A 15,839-nucleotide genomic window follows, 5' to 3' on the forward strand; every position below is an offset into this window, starting at 1 on the left:
AGTATATATCTATACAAGAGGATTTCCAAAATAGTCTCTACCTTCAGAACAGATCCACTGTGTAAATGAGGATCTCCAGATGCTTTGCACCGTATTAACTTCTACTGACTTCGGCAAAAGTTGAGAACATGTGGTCCTGGTACAATTAGTCCCTATTGTTTAATACATATGGTATGGTTTTTGTGTTTGTGGGGTGTATATTTTATTTGTTTTGTTTTTTAAAAAGAGTTGCTGAAAATCATCATTGTGTTTCAATGCCTTGAAGAAAACAATGGAGTTGTATTTTAAAAAAACATAACCGAAGTCTGTGAATTCAAGATTTTTCTTCAGCCCTCTTCCAGGGGCACTAAAAGTAATATTATCTTACAGGCTGAAGAACTGCAAACCTTAAAAGTGAAAAGCAAAATGTATGTGTAGCCTTGTTCAGGGTAAAGATAAGTAGCCTCTTGTAGAAAGTTAAAGCTCTGCAGGAAGCAGGGAGAAATTTTTTTCTAAGAATATCTTGGGAGGCAATTTGGGCAAGATAATATTTTAAAACACCTCTAATTCATCCAGGAGATTCAGACTAGCTAAAAAATTTTAGAACTTCCTTTGGTGTAATTGCTGAATGATACACTATCAACCAGGGAGCATTTGTGGCACAGAAGAGCATTTTCTCTAAAAAGCAGAAAATGACAAATGTTTTAGATAACTGAATGAGACTTCTTCACAGGTAGCAGAGTTGTTTTAAGACAGCAATAAAATGGTCATCTTTAAGAATATAAGCCTCAGATTTACCGTATGGTTGCGCTATTAGGTTTTACTTCCTACACTGACATGAAACAAAATAGACACCAATTAAAGAGTTCCAATATAAACCAGGGTAAGCAAACTGAATTCTGAACCAAAACAACTGGCCCCTGAAAACACCCGGCAAAGACAGAAGCTTCATTCTATTTTCCATTAGATGACACAATGCCAAATTCTTTTCTAATCAGGTAGGTGAGTAAACTGAGAGAACTGGAGTCACTTTGCATTAGTTTATTTTAACCAACTTTCCATTTAAAGGCCTTTGCTCTTATGTTTAGCCACATATCTTTTTTTTTTTTTTTCCTAAGAAATATACCTAAACAAGCCAGAAGAAGGAAGTGTATAACTTAGTATTGCATTTTAGTTTTGATCAGAATCGTCCCACTGAAGTGAATCTTCCAGTGCTCCCACTTTCCCCACCTTGGCTCACTTTGCAGAGCCGTCCGTCTCAGAGCGCACACACACATGAGATTTCTATCACGTGAAACTGAAATGGAAGAATGAAACTTGAACGTCTTCCAACCACTAATGAGTTCTCACCTTCATAAAACCAGGCTAGACCTTTTCAGACACCAAGCCGCTTTGAAAACCCACAGTGTGGACACTGGGGCCTCAGCACTAAGTGTTTTACTCTGCAAATCTCCTGTTGGTACTCCCTGTTTGTAAGGTAGACACAGGCAGTGCAGGCATGGAAAGAGAAATGATGGTTAAATACGAATCTCAGTATGAACTGTCAGAAAGTAACCTGACAAAATCACACTCGGGATTTTAGTATGCTTTTCACATATTTTGGAAAAATACTGAATAAATGCATTTTATGAAGATTATACAGATAATGTAGAAAATGCTCACAATTATTATGAAACAGCTGCACTGTTAAATTGTACTTTATTTCGTAATCAGTAATCTGAGCAAGGGAGATTTCTTTGTCTTTTCACCAAGCAAAAAATACAGGTTGAGATGTGAGCATTTTAACAGACATGTCTTGTATTGGAAGAACAAAATTAATAAATGGTAATCTAGATACCAACTTAACACTCTACCTTCATGGAAAATCCTAGAGCAAAAGTTTAAGTCATAGATGAGATTTCCACAAATCACAAATACCAGAGTGAACGGCATTATATTGCGTTGGCACGTGTTGAAATAATAACAGGGAAGGATAACTGCAGTTTGAGATATAACTTCTGATTTTCAACTATTATTTGTTGTTTTAATGCAAATAAAAGTATAAATGACTGAATTAGCTTACAAGTTAAGAAGCATCAGTAACTCTAGCAAGCAGGTGCCTGCTAAAATCTAAGTAAGTTTCCATTACTACTTGCATTTGGCTGATGAAACTATGGAGTTTCCCAACACAAAACATGCACCAAAAGGAAACAAACAAATACTGCAAGAGCTGCACTTGCATAAATTGTGCACACCCAACTTAACAAAACAAAACAAAAAAAATAGCACTACCTCCATTCACAGTTGTCTTTGATTCTGGAAATTTATTTCTTGCATAAGAGCTATGGAAGATTTATAAAAAGGTTTGTTATGTCATGGTTTGTCATGGCGTTTATCAGATGGGCTTGAAACCACAGGCAAGCCCATAAATAAGCAGGTGTTAAGAGCAATCATCCTTTTAGAAAATAGGACATCAAAATATTGCATTTCTAATAGTCAATATTAACCAAGAAATGTTATTAATGAGTCCCTCTATGAGTAGAGCTATAAAATGTTTTCTGCTGCATAGCAGGAGAGGGGTATATTAGTTTTCTGAAAGTTTACATGAATCATAGCGTAAGTTATAAAAGCCACTTGAATATCAGGAATATTATAAATTAAAATGATAATAGTACGAGTTTATCTGTATGGATACATTGATCAATTACACTGAAAAGTTTACTATTTTTTTAAAGCAAAGTTAACAAGTACTATTTCAACAGTTCCTGTTAATTCTGCTCAGATTAAGAACTCAGCTTCTGAAGGAAACTCTCAAACCTAGAAAACGGTTTTTTTTTGTAAGAGCCGATAGGACTGGTGCCACACAAAAGCTACAACGGACATAAATAATTTAGATAATAGCTAAAAGAGTTTTTTAATGCACCTTTAAGAGAGGGAAAACATCATTTTCTACAGTAATTACACTAGCTGGACATAGGTATTTGTGTTCTCAGAGTACAGGGATGCAAATCATGCTCATTACACTAACACTGAATTTTGATGCTCAGTTTAAAGCAAATTATGGGGGATTTGTCTTTGCATAACACTTAGCTATTTTAGGAAGTAAAAGCTGCCAAACTGAAACCTTGTTCATTCTCCTAAAAGGCATTCACCTCGAAACTTACATGTAACACATTGCTCCTTTTTGCCTAATTTAAATTACACCAATGCTCAGATTTGCTAACCTGGTTCATAACTACTTCTGTTGTACTAATGATCTCATTTCTTGGAAACAAAATAGTCACTTTTCCCCTAATGTCTATAAAGGTATGTGAAAAGCAGGTAAAAATATATTGCTTTGGCATGACTATTGCTGGGAGAGACAAATATCTACCTTATCACGTTCATCAGAGGACGCTATACCATTTATATTTCATGATAAAACAAAGCACTATTACATGTTCCACAGATATGCTCAGTATTTTGTTAATGCTTCACCCTTCCTACCATAATACCACTATACCTGTACTTACTTCCTCATCAGTAAAATGTGATTTTCGAGAGTAATGTTCACACCTGGCTGACATATGATAGAAAGGCAATAAAGCCATAGCTAGGTTCAAGCTGAAGCTGAATTTATGACACCATTTTGGATCCATACACATCGTGTCCTGTCAGTAACTGCATCTCTCATCTTCAACCACTAGATGGTGTGAAAAAATTAAAAAATTGCTGAGGATTCCTGCCCACTGCCACAAAATCCAAGTATTAGTGTAGTGGATTAGGAAATATTTTTTGAAGAAAAGTCTTGACCCACTTCCGGACAGTTAGGTTCACTTTTCCTTCAGTTATATTTTCCACTTACCAGACAAAGAGTTCATAAATGATCAGACCTTGAAACTGAATCAAGTGGAGGGTTAAGGCAGATAATTCTCTGGCAGTTTCCCCTCCAAGGACTCCAAATTCAGAGCTGACAGTAGTGGCCAACACTCATTTTTCTGAAAAAGCTGTAACAACCTCTAAGTGAAACAGGGCTGAATTTTCTGGATTGTATTTTGGAGTAGAAATCATTCCCAAAGAGGAAGGCTCTATATATCTGAAGCAGCAACAAGCTAGTTTCAAGGACTGATTATAGATTAATCACAGCATGACTGGAAGATAGTTGATATGCAGAGGACAGCTTAAACTACTGTTTTTCTATTCTGCTCCATTTTTTAAATTCAATTCCTCACTCTTTTGAGGAAGGAGTAGCAAACGATTTTTTTTCACCTACAAGCTGAAGACTAAGATTTTATTAGTCCCCACACCATAGCAGAAGGGCACAACCCACAAAGAGGCCAAACCTGTACAGTAGTGTCCGTTTGTTCATGGGCTTTTTGGGAGGAGGGGAAGGGGGAACAGGTGCTTATTTAAAATTTTTTACAGTGTATAAAATGTATTTTATACAGTGCTGTATAACTGCTTGAAAGTCTGCCCAATCCAAGAGTGTTATCTGGCCTTTAGTAATGCAATTCAGTTATTAGTTTAAGTGACAATGAAATACCTCAAAAGACATACATGGTCACATTACCGTTAGTAATATGTCTTCTATATTTTTATATAGGACTATCTTTCCATCCATAAATCTTAAATTTATTTAAACAGAAGCTCTTACATTTATTATCCGGAAACATTGCAGTTAAAGGTATCACGGAAGATTTAAAGCAATTGTGACAAAACTGAAGAGTTTGAAACTAAGACAAACAGATGCCTTTAAGCTTTCCCGCACCTACTTGTGTATTTCAACAACCTACAATAACTTTGGCATTAATTATATTGAACACAATTACATCTGGGATATATATTACACATATATTTTAAAAGGTGGTGTGTTTTTTGAAATGAGAAGTTGAAAAGCTCAGCTTTTTTTCTAATATGTGGGGAAAAAAGAAATTTCCTTTGATGAATTATTTGGAAGTGGACTTCAATGGATCATGAGCTATATATTTCAGGAGAGGTTTTGGTTTTGTTGAGAGGGTTAAAGAAAAACAGGAAAATTAAACAAAATTAAAGTAGAATAAAATTTTCTGCTTATGCTGTCTATCATCACCTTAGATGAGAAGAATTATATTTCTCATTTGCTTTGCAAACAGCAAAGTAGTAAATTAAAAATCGTCCAGATCTGTCAGAGCAAACAAATTTGGAATCTGAACTGTCAGAACAATTACGATATACCTACAAAGATGAAAGTATCATTCAAAAACCTAAACCATCTTCTGTAGCAAGATGGCCCAAAAGTCAGAATCAGCCTTCAGGAATATGAAACAGGAAACTAGAAACATAACATACAAGATAATTTAAAATTCTACAAGGTTAACTTTTGCCAGCAGAAAGCACATTGTATCCCGTTAAATCAGTTAACAAACGATAGTCAGGATTTAACAAGTAAATAAACATGCTTTTAAGTTAATTCCTGTTACACAACTATGTTTTAAATGTGATTATAGTTCATTTGACAAAATAATTAATTGCAGTGAATATCTGATTGCAAACAAAGGATCTGAAAGGGAGTGTCAGTTTCCCCCCATAGAACTGTGGGAATGTGCCCTTCTGCCACCTCTCTTCTTACAGCTATGTAGCCCCACTAGCATCCCATACCTTGCTGAGAATGTAGATAACGTCACCACGTTTAAACGTCAGCTCATCAGGTACATCTCCTGTGCAATCCCACAAACCTTGATAGAAATTCGCATAATCGGTGTTTTTGCTATCTGTGAAGAAAGAAAACAGCATCTAATCACAAAAGGATAAAGACTGGGGGACTACAGCTATTCTTTAAATCTCCAGATAGTACAAAGCAATTTATTAGCACACACTTCTTACTCCTGTTTTTAGAAACAGCTCCTTCATACCACAAAAGCAAGTGGAAAACAAGTTTAATGCGCAAGCCCTTCACTGGCAAGTCATATCACTTCAAGACATGTAGCTACAGGTTTTCAAAGCATTTTTCAGCTGCAACTTAGAGCAGCTAGTTTTCCTCTACTAAGATATTTCCAGCAAGCCACATTTGTATCTCAACTTGGAACAGATAAAATTGCTAGGATAGAATTAATAATAGTCTGTGAAAGGAAGCCAAAGTAAGTATTTTGTGTTATGCTCCCCTCCCTCCCTCTCCTGTTCCAACAAAACTAAGTAACTTCTCTGAGAACCTTTGAGATAATCCTTGATTGTTCCTTTTGAAATACTGGAGAACTTGGAAACTGTTGCTGAAGCTGCATTTTAAAAATATTTGTGTCAGCTTCAGTTTAGGACGTTAAGCCCTGGCTAAACATGCAACTACACTACAGCCATAAACTCATCCTTCTAACAGCATAAGCACAATGGATGTGCTGTGTTCAAGCTGCCATACAGACCATTAACTGATTGATTATTTAGCACTCTTTGCTCTGTAATACGGCAATAACACAGTAATAAATGCTTTGTCATATACTTACAATACAGAGTACATCTATTGAAACACAGCGGTTAAATACACTGGGTGCTTCTGTTACACTGCAAACTATTTCCTGTTTTTAATTCCAGGAGAATGGAGTGCGATGAGTTAATGCAAAAAGAATGTAAGCAATACCACTCAGATGACCAGTTACATTATGTATACACTAACCAGACAGAATGTATATGTACTAATAATTTACATCACTGGAAAGCTATCTTCTAATTCTGACAACATAAATATCACTGAACTGGCTGGATCAAGGCTGTCATCTTAGTTTTGTTATATGATCCTTGAACAGCAGGCTTGCTGGTTATTCCAACATATACCAGTTACATTTGCATGTCGTTAGCACTCTACACCATTATTTATAGTTTATAATTTAATCATGATTGGTTCACTTTATTACTGAAAAAATCCTGCTAAAATATCAAGTATCAAGCAATAGAAAGTGTCATGCTATAAATAAATATAGCAGTATTCAACTTGTATTTTTCCCTATTTTGACAAATACTTAGATTTTAATTTTATTATACTCTGTATGAGCAAGAGGAGCAAGAGAATAAATATTGTCTATTTATCCATTCCATCTGTGTTCTGTGCTATCTTGTTTTGATGGCAATACTGTCATAAGGTAAAATATTCACAACCTTGAACTTAAAGCTGTTAGGCACATTAACCACCGTTTAATTTTCCATAAACTGGTGATTAGTAGCTACCACTTGCTATATAGCACTAGAGGGCGTTCTGACTACCAGTGCACAAATTCTGTCACCACACCAAAAGCAGCAATATATACATATATATTATACAAACTCATGACCACACAGAAATAAGAGATGTGGTTATTGTAAAATGCATAGACAGAATAATTTCAAGAGGAAGGTGGAATCAGTTAGAAATGTTGCACCTCCAAATTTTGGCTCTTCCCATTTGTCAGGCTCATTATTCACCAATTTAGCATTAGATAATTACAAATAGTAACACCGGTTAGTGGCAAATTAATTTGTGATAAATATTAAGAATCTCTCCTCAGTCTTTTGATACGGCACTGATCACAGTTCCCAGCTCTATCTTGTAAAAGATACTGTAAGTCCATGTGAAAAAAAAACTGAGAGCTATTTCTGTATATCCCACCTACCAAACCTTTCAGCAGTTGTCTTACTGATTTGGTTTAAAATACAAATCACGACTTTTACTTCTTCAGAACTGCACTGAAATGCATCATGACTTTTCACGTTGACCTTTATCGCTTTGAGGTCTGTTCTTACCTTTATGTGTCTGAAGTAACTCCTGTTAACAGTAATGGGAGTTACATGGGGAACATCAGCAACAGAAGAGATCCCACAGCAGGCAAGACACAATCTGTCCCTAGATGTTCATCATGAGCATTTAATTAAGCTTTAAATTGGGAAAGCCACTCAACTAATAACATAGCAACACTCAAAAAGATGCATTTTAAAATAAGCTTATTCCTGCAGTGAAGATGTTGCCCAAGGACCAACTATGGCTCTGTGCCCTCATGCATGAATTCAGCATAAGGTAGAGTTGTTCAAATCAGAAAGCCACATTTCTCAGAAGACCATATACTGCTATACCAGGAGCACAGAAATGAAAGATAAGGAGAGAAAGTATCAGTGTAAGTTTGTGAACAACTATGCAGTGTTAATTTTAAATTTGAAATCCCCTCCCATGCCCACCAGGACAAGTTTCTCCAAATTCTGTAAGTGCAACAACACACGCATAAAAGCCAATTGTCTATTTAACTTCAGAATCTATACATCTAAAGGGCAAAATGCTTCATAAAATGATTCATATTGCTTCACAAACACAGAGGTAGAACAAAAAAAAAAAACCTGCAAAAACCTTTGTAAAACACAGCCTCTTTTTCAGTTAGAGAAGATGCTGTCAAATTTCATTTGATTGCCTCCAAAGAACTGAATAAAACAAAACCAGGAGACCCGAACAAAGGAATTTGGTACTTATATGGAAATGAAATTATGTGGAGCTTCTGATACTACTGCGTAGTATCTGAGAACAGTTGGTGGATTTAGCATCAAGGATTTATGTGCCCATTACAGTTCAAATTCAAAAGGTATCGATATGCTGATGTTACTCTGCCACAATTACAGTCTATTCTTATACACTGTGTAATGTCTTATGACTTAAAAATATTATGATAATTGCTAAGCTAAAGTCTGTCACAATTTGAAGACACGGTCAAGCCACAAATATGAATAAGATATGATTGAAAAAAACTGAAGTGTGTAGCAGAGGGTAGAAGCAGTTTGGTTTTACCTACCCACTGCTTTTAATATTACCAATCACAAGAAATGGCTGAGCAGGATTTTGGACAGGTTGTTTCTCCAGGACATACTTCTTTCCTTCCAGGACAGCTATCTGGATGAACAATTATCCAACAATTTCCAAAATTCTTCCACAAAGAATTCTTCATGGTTTTCTTCTGCCATCTCTGTTTTTCCAGTAACAGTAATAGGAACAACAGATATTTTTGTACAGTATACCGAAGAAAATGCTTCAGAGTTTATTTGAGAGATGAAAGAGCAACAGCTGCCAGCTTTCTTGATGGTAGGCTCAGACTGCTTATTTCACTGAAAAATACTGGCACCTTACATTATATGCTTAAAGAAAGGTGAAAAAATCTGACAGGTCAAAAATCTGACAGGTAAAAATTGTTCCATTCCTGCCCTCTCCCTTGTACCAGTTCTGGCACTTGCCATTTCTGAGCACAAACCTGACAGAAAACTAAAATGACCAAAACAAAACCAGTAATTACAGCCCAAGTATGGAAATGCACTACTAGAATCTGACAGGTAAAAAAAATATCTGACAAGTGTATCACTCAAGCACGCACTGTTTCAAATTTAAGAATGCCCATGGACTACTCAAGGGGGGGGTGGAATTCTAAGAATGTGCTAACAGCCTTAATAAAAAAAAATAAAACCTGGAAAAACAGATTAAGAGTACCAATTTCAGAGGAATTCAAGTGTGCTGTCCAATTTCAGGCTAAGCCAATCTAACTACAGGCTGTTCCATTCCTGTGCCCTCCCTTGTACCAGTTCTGGCACTTGCCATTTCTGAGCACAAACCTGGCAGAAAACTAAAATGACCAAAACAAAACCAGTAATTACAGCCCAAGTATGGAAATGCACTACTTAAAACACTAGAATAATATGTGACTCTGCCTGATTTCCACTGATCTTCCATTTTAAAATTGATGGCATCTAAGTTAGCAAACCCTGCTACAGCAGTGACATAGAACTAGTAGCTGTGTTATCTGCTTAAGCATTACTGGTGGAGCACTGTGGTCCACAACCCAGTATTTTAAACAGCTTGTCATTCTGATTCATATTCCTTGACTCTTGATCAGATTTTTGAAAAGTTTATAGCATCAGACTTGAAGATTACTACTCTGGGCTACTTAACAATATTTGAAAGAGGTGAACTTCTGGAAAATTACTCTATCCCCTTTTGGTGATCATGTGCTCAATATTTACCATACTGAAGGCTTAAAGATGGAGAGACAGGTGAAGTGCAAAATTAACACTACTATACAAGTGATACTCTCAGTGTTGAGTCTCAATACTTACATAAGATGTACCCTGTTAAAGAACGCAGTTATTTCTTTGTTCTGATGATGTCCGGAACTCTAAAGAATGCTTGTTACTTACTTACTTGCTCTTTTTCCCCACATACCAGAAAAATTATGAAATAAGGGCAAAATAACTGTATTTATTTGGACTCAACCTCTAATCTAGCCCAATCTGTTCGCTATAATCTTTCTCACTTTCCGTCTCCTATTGTTTTTTAGTTACTCTAAAATCAAAGTATTTACACTAAGAGAGCACAGAACATGACTCCTACTGAAACAGTCATTCTGGAAATGATAACAGGTTGATGGCAGTAGCAAAAGAGACCCAGTAAACCATATTATATAACTGAAACTCTTCAATGCATTGGTATTTTTAAATAATTAGGTCACTAGCTATTAATGTAAAGCTATCCAGCAGCAACAGTCAGCATCAAGACTGAAGAAATAAAAAGAACTCGAGTCTGCACATTATTTGAAGTAGAGAAGCTGGGGCAAGAAAAAATTAGGAAAAAAAGGTTTTTTGCACTTATCAGGCTGAACTCACAAACAACTTGCAGAATATTTTCTGTGAAATTCAGGTTTAGTAAAGCTAGGCAATAAATTGAAGAATGTGTGCACTGTTTCCGTGGAAAAATAATGAGATATTCTTGAACCAGGTTAAATATTTAAGATGAGATGCCTACCAGAAATACTCAAGTCTACTCAGCCCTACAAGTAAAAAAAAAATTCCAGCGTTATATAGTTAACTAAGTAAGATCAGATCTGAAAATTATTTCTTGAAAGGCATCTAGTATCTGTAGAGAACTGTTACGGTATTTTCAAGGACATTACACAAATACTAATAATACTGTTAATGCTGTTCTCATAGCAGCTGAAACTTTGCAGAAACAAAGGTGCTAAGGTTTTGATTTCTTAAAAGTAAGACCATTTAGAACTTCCAGAAGATACATTAGTGAAAAAAAAAAATGCTGTTGGCAACTTTATAATTGGATTGACCTTACACGCCACTATGACAACACACTCTCATAATTACGGTAATGTCTAAATGAGTACCAAATATTAAGGCTGTAATGAGTCATGTTGTCTCACACATGTTTTTAGCAGAGCACAATGCTAACAGCATCTGATGACTTGGCTCTTGTTTCCTTTCCAAGAAAAGCAACCCAAACCTCCTCACAGCAACCTGTTCCTGCTTTCCTGTACGGGTCAGGAAATCAGGCCTCTGTTTCCTCTCCACATGTTGCAACAGGAAGAGCACTGAAAAGCTACTTCCTAAAGGAACTCCTCTTGCCCACCCTTTCCTTGACAGCCCTGAAAGAATTATGTGCATTATGTATGATGGGGGAAGGAGAGCCAGATTGCATGCCAGTGCAGGTCACAGTTACAATGCAGCAGATCTCAAAAAGGTGTAAGGTCTGATAAGAAGCAAGTCTTCTCTACTTGCTGTGTCAAATCACCAATAGTTTATCTAAAGGTCTGTGCCCTCGAAGCACATATATATCTTGTTTTTAAGCATAACTGGAAATACCTTTCTGTCAAGAAAAGTTGTCTGGCCATGTGACTTTCCGTGGTATATGCAGTTATTTTTCCAGTCTCAGAGATAATTAGCACAAGGGCAGTTTGCCAAGCTAAAGCTGAGAGAATATCCTTCACAGCCTTTCTGGGCATTTGTGTCCTTTTCCAATTTTTATGCTGCTGTCACTGGACTCTGGCATTTCTTACCCAATTCATTTGCTTTCTGTGGTAATCATATGCAATGAAGATATGCATGGCCAACATTTAAACAGGCTGCAGATCAATTAGTGGTCTTAAGTTTATCTGATTTTTATCAAAGAAGACAGAGCTTTGGGTCGATTGTCAGAGCCTGTGTCAAGTTGACCTTTTCAGAGACGTCTACATTGCCAGTCCCTTGGGCAACTTGTTGTCCCCTGTTAGTCTCTGAATGGCAGAAGTCTGTTCTGCTCAAGCACAAAGTATACACAGATGTCTATATTACATTCTTATAGGTTTGACAGCAACTGCATGTTGTATCTATAAACTGTCCTTTAGCAGTGACACTTCCTCAATGATGATAAGCTAATTTATGCAACTAAATCTCCTTTGTGCAGAAATGAAAGCTAATTGAGTCATTACAAAGTAATTCAGGAAGGAATACCTTGTATAAATTGGCTTACTTTATAAATCCTTCTCAAGTGGTTTCCATGCATCCTAAGTGGTGTTAAGCAGTTTTGCTGCCATCAAATACCCAGGTGAAAAAGACAGCTTTACAGAGCTATAAAAACATTATTTTAAAACAGCAAAGGGAAGAGACAAGGAAATAAAGGTAAAAAGAAAGTGTATACACAAATAAAGAGTAAAGATTTTAATTACCTGAAACAGCGGTAACTTTCTCCTGGCTTAGTTTTCTGGGCACTTCAGCCTTCGAAGGAACACGTTCTTCTGCAAAACACATAACTGCAAATGAAACTCTGAAGGGACACCTCAGCTGACAGGAGTTACAGCCCACACCAGAATCAAAGCCACACTTTACATTTCCAGTTCGTAAGCCTTGTTTACTATTTTGCGTTTCTACAGAAGTTGGAACGTTGTTATTTCTGTGGTTTCTCCCACCCATCCAAACACTCCAAGAGCTTTCTTTCAAAAGTCTCAATTGTGAACATCTGTTTCCCTTTTCACCCTGCTCTGAATGCGGTAATATAGAGCTGCAGTTCTGCTGGTTTTCAGTCATTCCAAGACTATTAAAATGAGAGTCCTATTCTGTTACGTATATTCCTTGCCAGGATAACAAAAAGGAAACAGAGGATTGAAAAAGCATCCCCAGCCCGTGCAAGAATTCCAGGGTTCTTAAGTATGCACAGAAGGCAGAGGACATCTTACTTTCAACACTGGACACCTGCACGGCAGGAACACAGCCACTACAGATGCCATGCATTCTGTGCTCCTGCCTACTGTGCCTGACCATGGTTTTAGCGCAAGTTCAGGAGACAAGCAAAGAGAAAGCCTGGCAGCCATGAGGTCTGAAGTGTGTTTTCTGGCTAGCAGGCTTGGAAAACTCTGAAATTCCCTGAGGCAATTTTGAAAGATGTGCTCCATGCTCCACGTCCGGGACAGACAGGGAGCTCTCTCGTGCCCACACCCTCACTCCACTCAGGACAGTACATCCACACTCCACTCAGGACAGGGACGTAAGATCTGCTCCTCACATGTCACAGTCAACAATTCTGCTGATGAGGCACAAAAGGGAAGAAACTATGTGGGGTTTTAGCTGTCTTCTTTTTTAGGTTCATAAGGAAGTGGAAACAGATTTATCTGGCCTTTAGAGTATACCAAAACTGACAAAGCTCCTGTACTGAATAAGGAAATAGTATTTGGATAAACCCACTTTGCAAACAAGAATTGGACTTCTAATACATTTAAACTATTTGGCTTTGTTACTCATCACATCTTGTACAGAAATTTATGCTTCTTTTTAAGGCACATATTTCAGCAACTAATTTGGATATTTTATTAATGACAGACAGCAGATACAGAACCCAGATTTTAAAATGTTCCTTATTGTGCAACTTCTATGTAATAGCCTATCTACTTTGACAAAGAGTGAATTTTATATCAACAGTTCAAAGGATTTTTAGCCTTGTAAAAATTTAATCTATCCACAAGACTGTTCCTGCACACATTAAAGCAGATGTTTAAAGCTCAAGAGTAGACCTGTTGAAATGAGTATGCATAATTGCTACTAACCTATACACGCAGCCCTAAAAATATTACAATTACATCATGAGATTCACTCTACAAAGAGCTTTGAACTTCTGCCCTACTAAGCTAACAAGAGATTTTTGCTGCCTGACTCTTGACTAGCTAAAAATCTGACTGAGATGAAGATAAACTATTATTTGAGCCAAAGGAAAATAAAAAAAACCACACCACACAACACCAACAACAACAAAAAAAAATCAACAATAGAATGGGGAAAATCTGAAGCTTCAGTGCAACACAAAACACTCCAAACTATTTACTGCATTCAATTGTATTCCTCCACTTGGCATAACACTTGCTGCACATTTCCAAGTACACTCATTTGTTTATTTTAAGTACTCACAATTGGAGCATAAATGGTAAAAATACATCCCTACATGCTGTGCAGAGCACTAGGAGGCACTGTCATTCTGTGGCTTCCCTACCCCTAACACACCACTCACAGGTCATATTACCCTCTTATCAGTCACATTTTATAGGATTGTTCCTTTTTCACAGAACAACCCAGTTTCATCAAACACACAATTATACATTGATTAAATAAATGCGGATATTACATGTCACTGAATGTTTGGACCTACATCAATTAATGTGTTGCATGTACTGTGGATTTTAACTCTGTCACTGTCATGGTCATCAGAACAGCTTAAGCCAAGGAGACTTTAGTAGAGGGTATTTGAACTGAAGTAAAACAGCAGAGGAGGTTTGAACGGATTTTTTTTAATAAGTTATAGTTGAATACATGTAGATTGCATTGTGGTTCCATGAAGAAATTCAGAACATATGCATTCCCCTTTCTGAAAAAGGAATTTCCTAGGAACAAGAGTTCACCAGATCTGTATCTGAAGATGATATTTGAACCAAAGCTCTTTGAATACTAAAAAGGTCCCAAATTCAAACAAAGGCTGTCCATATTAGCATACTGGTTTGGATCCCAACCATCCCCACTTATCCCACTTTGCTTTAGACTACAGAGTTGTCAGAGAGAGGACAAACTTTCAGGTGCCATTAGACTGGAAGAGGTATTCCAGAAGCCCACTGAACATGGTCCAGCTGCTACCAGGCATTCTGTCCATGGACCAAAGTGACTCCATGGGAAACCTCTTCTGAAACACGCACAGCGCAAACATCAGGTCCTCAGCACAAACTTGTGCTTTATGCATTTGTTTCAAACAGTTCACACTACTTGCTAACGCTATCATGCTCACAGTGCAACAGATGGTTTAGGGTGGTAAAAAAGAACTTATGGTTCTTACTAGTGTTTTCTGGTATTATGTCCTGAAGCAATAACAATGTGTGGGAGATGTCCTTTAAACACAACAACCTCAGTTACCCCAGGAATTACAGCTATAGTCATATGCGACATACTGTTTCTGTTGCAACATGGAATAGAGTCAAAAGATGAAATAAAATAAATAAAATAAAATATACAAAAAATAAAATAAATAATAAATAATAAAAATAAAATAAAATAGAATTTAAAAAAATACAGTAGAACTCCTGTGTTATTAAGATACTGTGTAAGAGAAGTCAAGTAGACTTTTAAAATAATCTGGTACGATGTTTCCTTTGTTATCTCTTCTTCACACCATCACTAGCACTCCAGCAAGAAAATATTCTTCTCCACCTCTCACTATGTCAAAATGAGACTAATCAACACTAATCAAACCAGTGAACTCTTCCAGAGCTGTAAATCCAATGAACCCTTGAGTTACACATTATGTTCCACACTCTGCTGCTACTCAGGGACTCTAATGGCACAAAATTCTTGTGGTGACAATGCAACAAGAAACTAATTATATTTGTTAAGGGTTTTTTCAGTTAGCCCATGAACAATGTTGAAAGTAATTTACTTATTTAATTTGCAGTCTGAAGAAAAAACAGAAAAACCATCACCCAATCATAGGTGATTCTACCATCCACACAATTTAAAGTTAACAACCTCTACAGTAGCTGAGGTTTTTTACATTAATCCCTTGATTTTTTTCTTCCAGTTTCTCTTATTTAAGGGGTGGGGGGGGGAACACCACCAGACTATTTGAGTATAAAATGGGTAAGAGT

At 36.7% G+C, this 15,839-nt stretch overlaps 1 protein-coding gene across 5 annotated transcripts in view; it reads right to left on the reverse strand.

Annotated features, from left to right (window-relative positions):
• Positions 1–15,839, reverse strand: part of SKAP2 (src kinase associated phosphoprotein 2) — a 118,995-nt gene that overhangs the window by 6,955 nt on the left and 96,201 nt on the right. For 3 of the 5 annotated variants that reach the window (XM_065051387.1, XM_065051386.1, XM_065051384.1), the window contains 2 exons: positions 12,393–12,461; positions 5,575–5,687 (listed from right to left, as the gene is read on the reverse strand). In XM_065051387.1, the coding sequence (XP_064907459.1) occupies positions 5,575–5,687; positions 12,393–12,461 (182 nt within the window). Of the gene's footprint in view, positions 1–1,329; positions 1,446–2,250; positions 2,301–5,574; positions 5,688–12,392; positions 12,462–15,839 lie in introns of all 5 variants that reach the window. The other 2 variants (XR_010470092.1, XR_010470091.1) reach the window with 2 other exon arrangements.

This window comes from Columba livia, chromosome 2 (assembly GCF_036013475.1).
Source record: "Columba livia isolate bColLiv1 breed racing homer chromosome 2, bColLiv1.pat.W.v2, whole genome shotgun sequence".
Taxonomy (NCBI): domain Eukaryota; kingdom Metazoa; phylum Chordata; class Aves; order Columbiformes; family Columbidae; genus Columba; species Columba livia.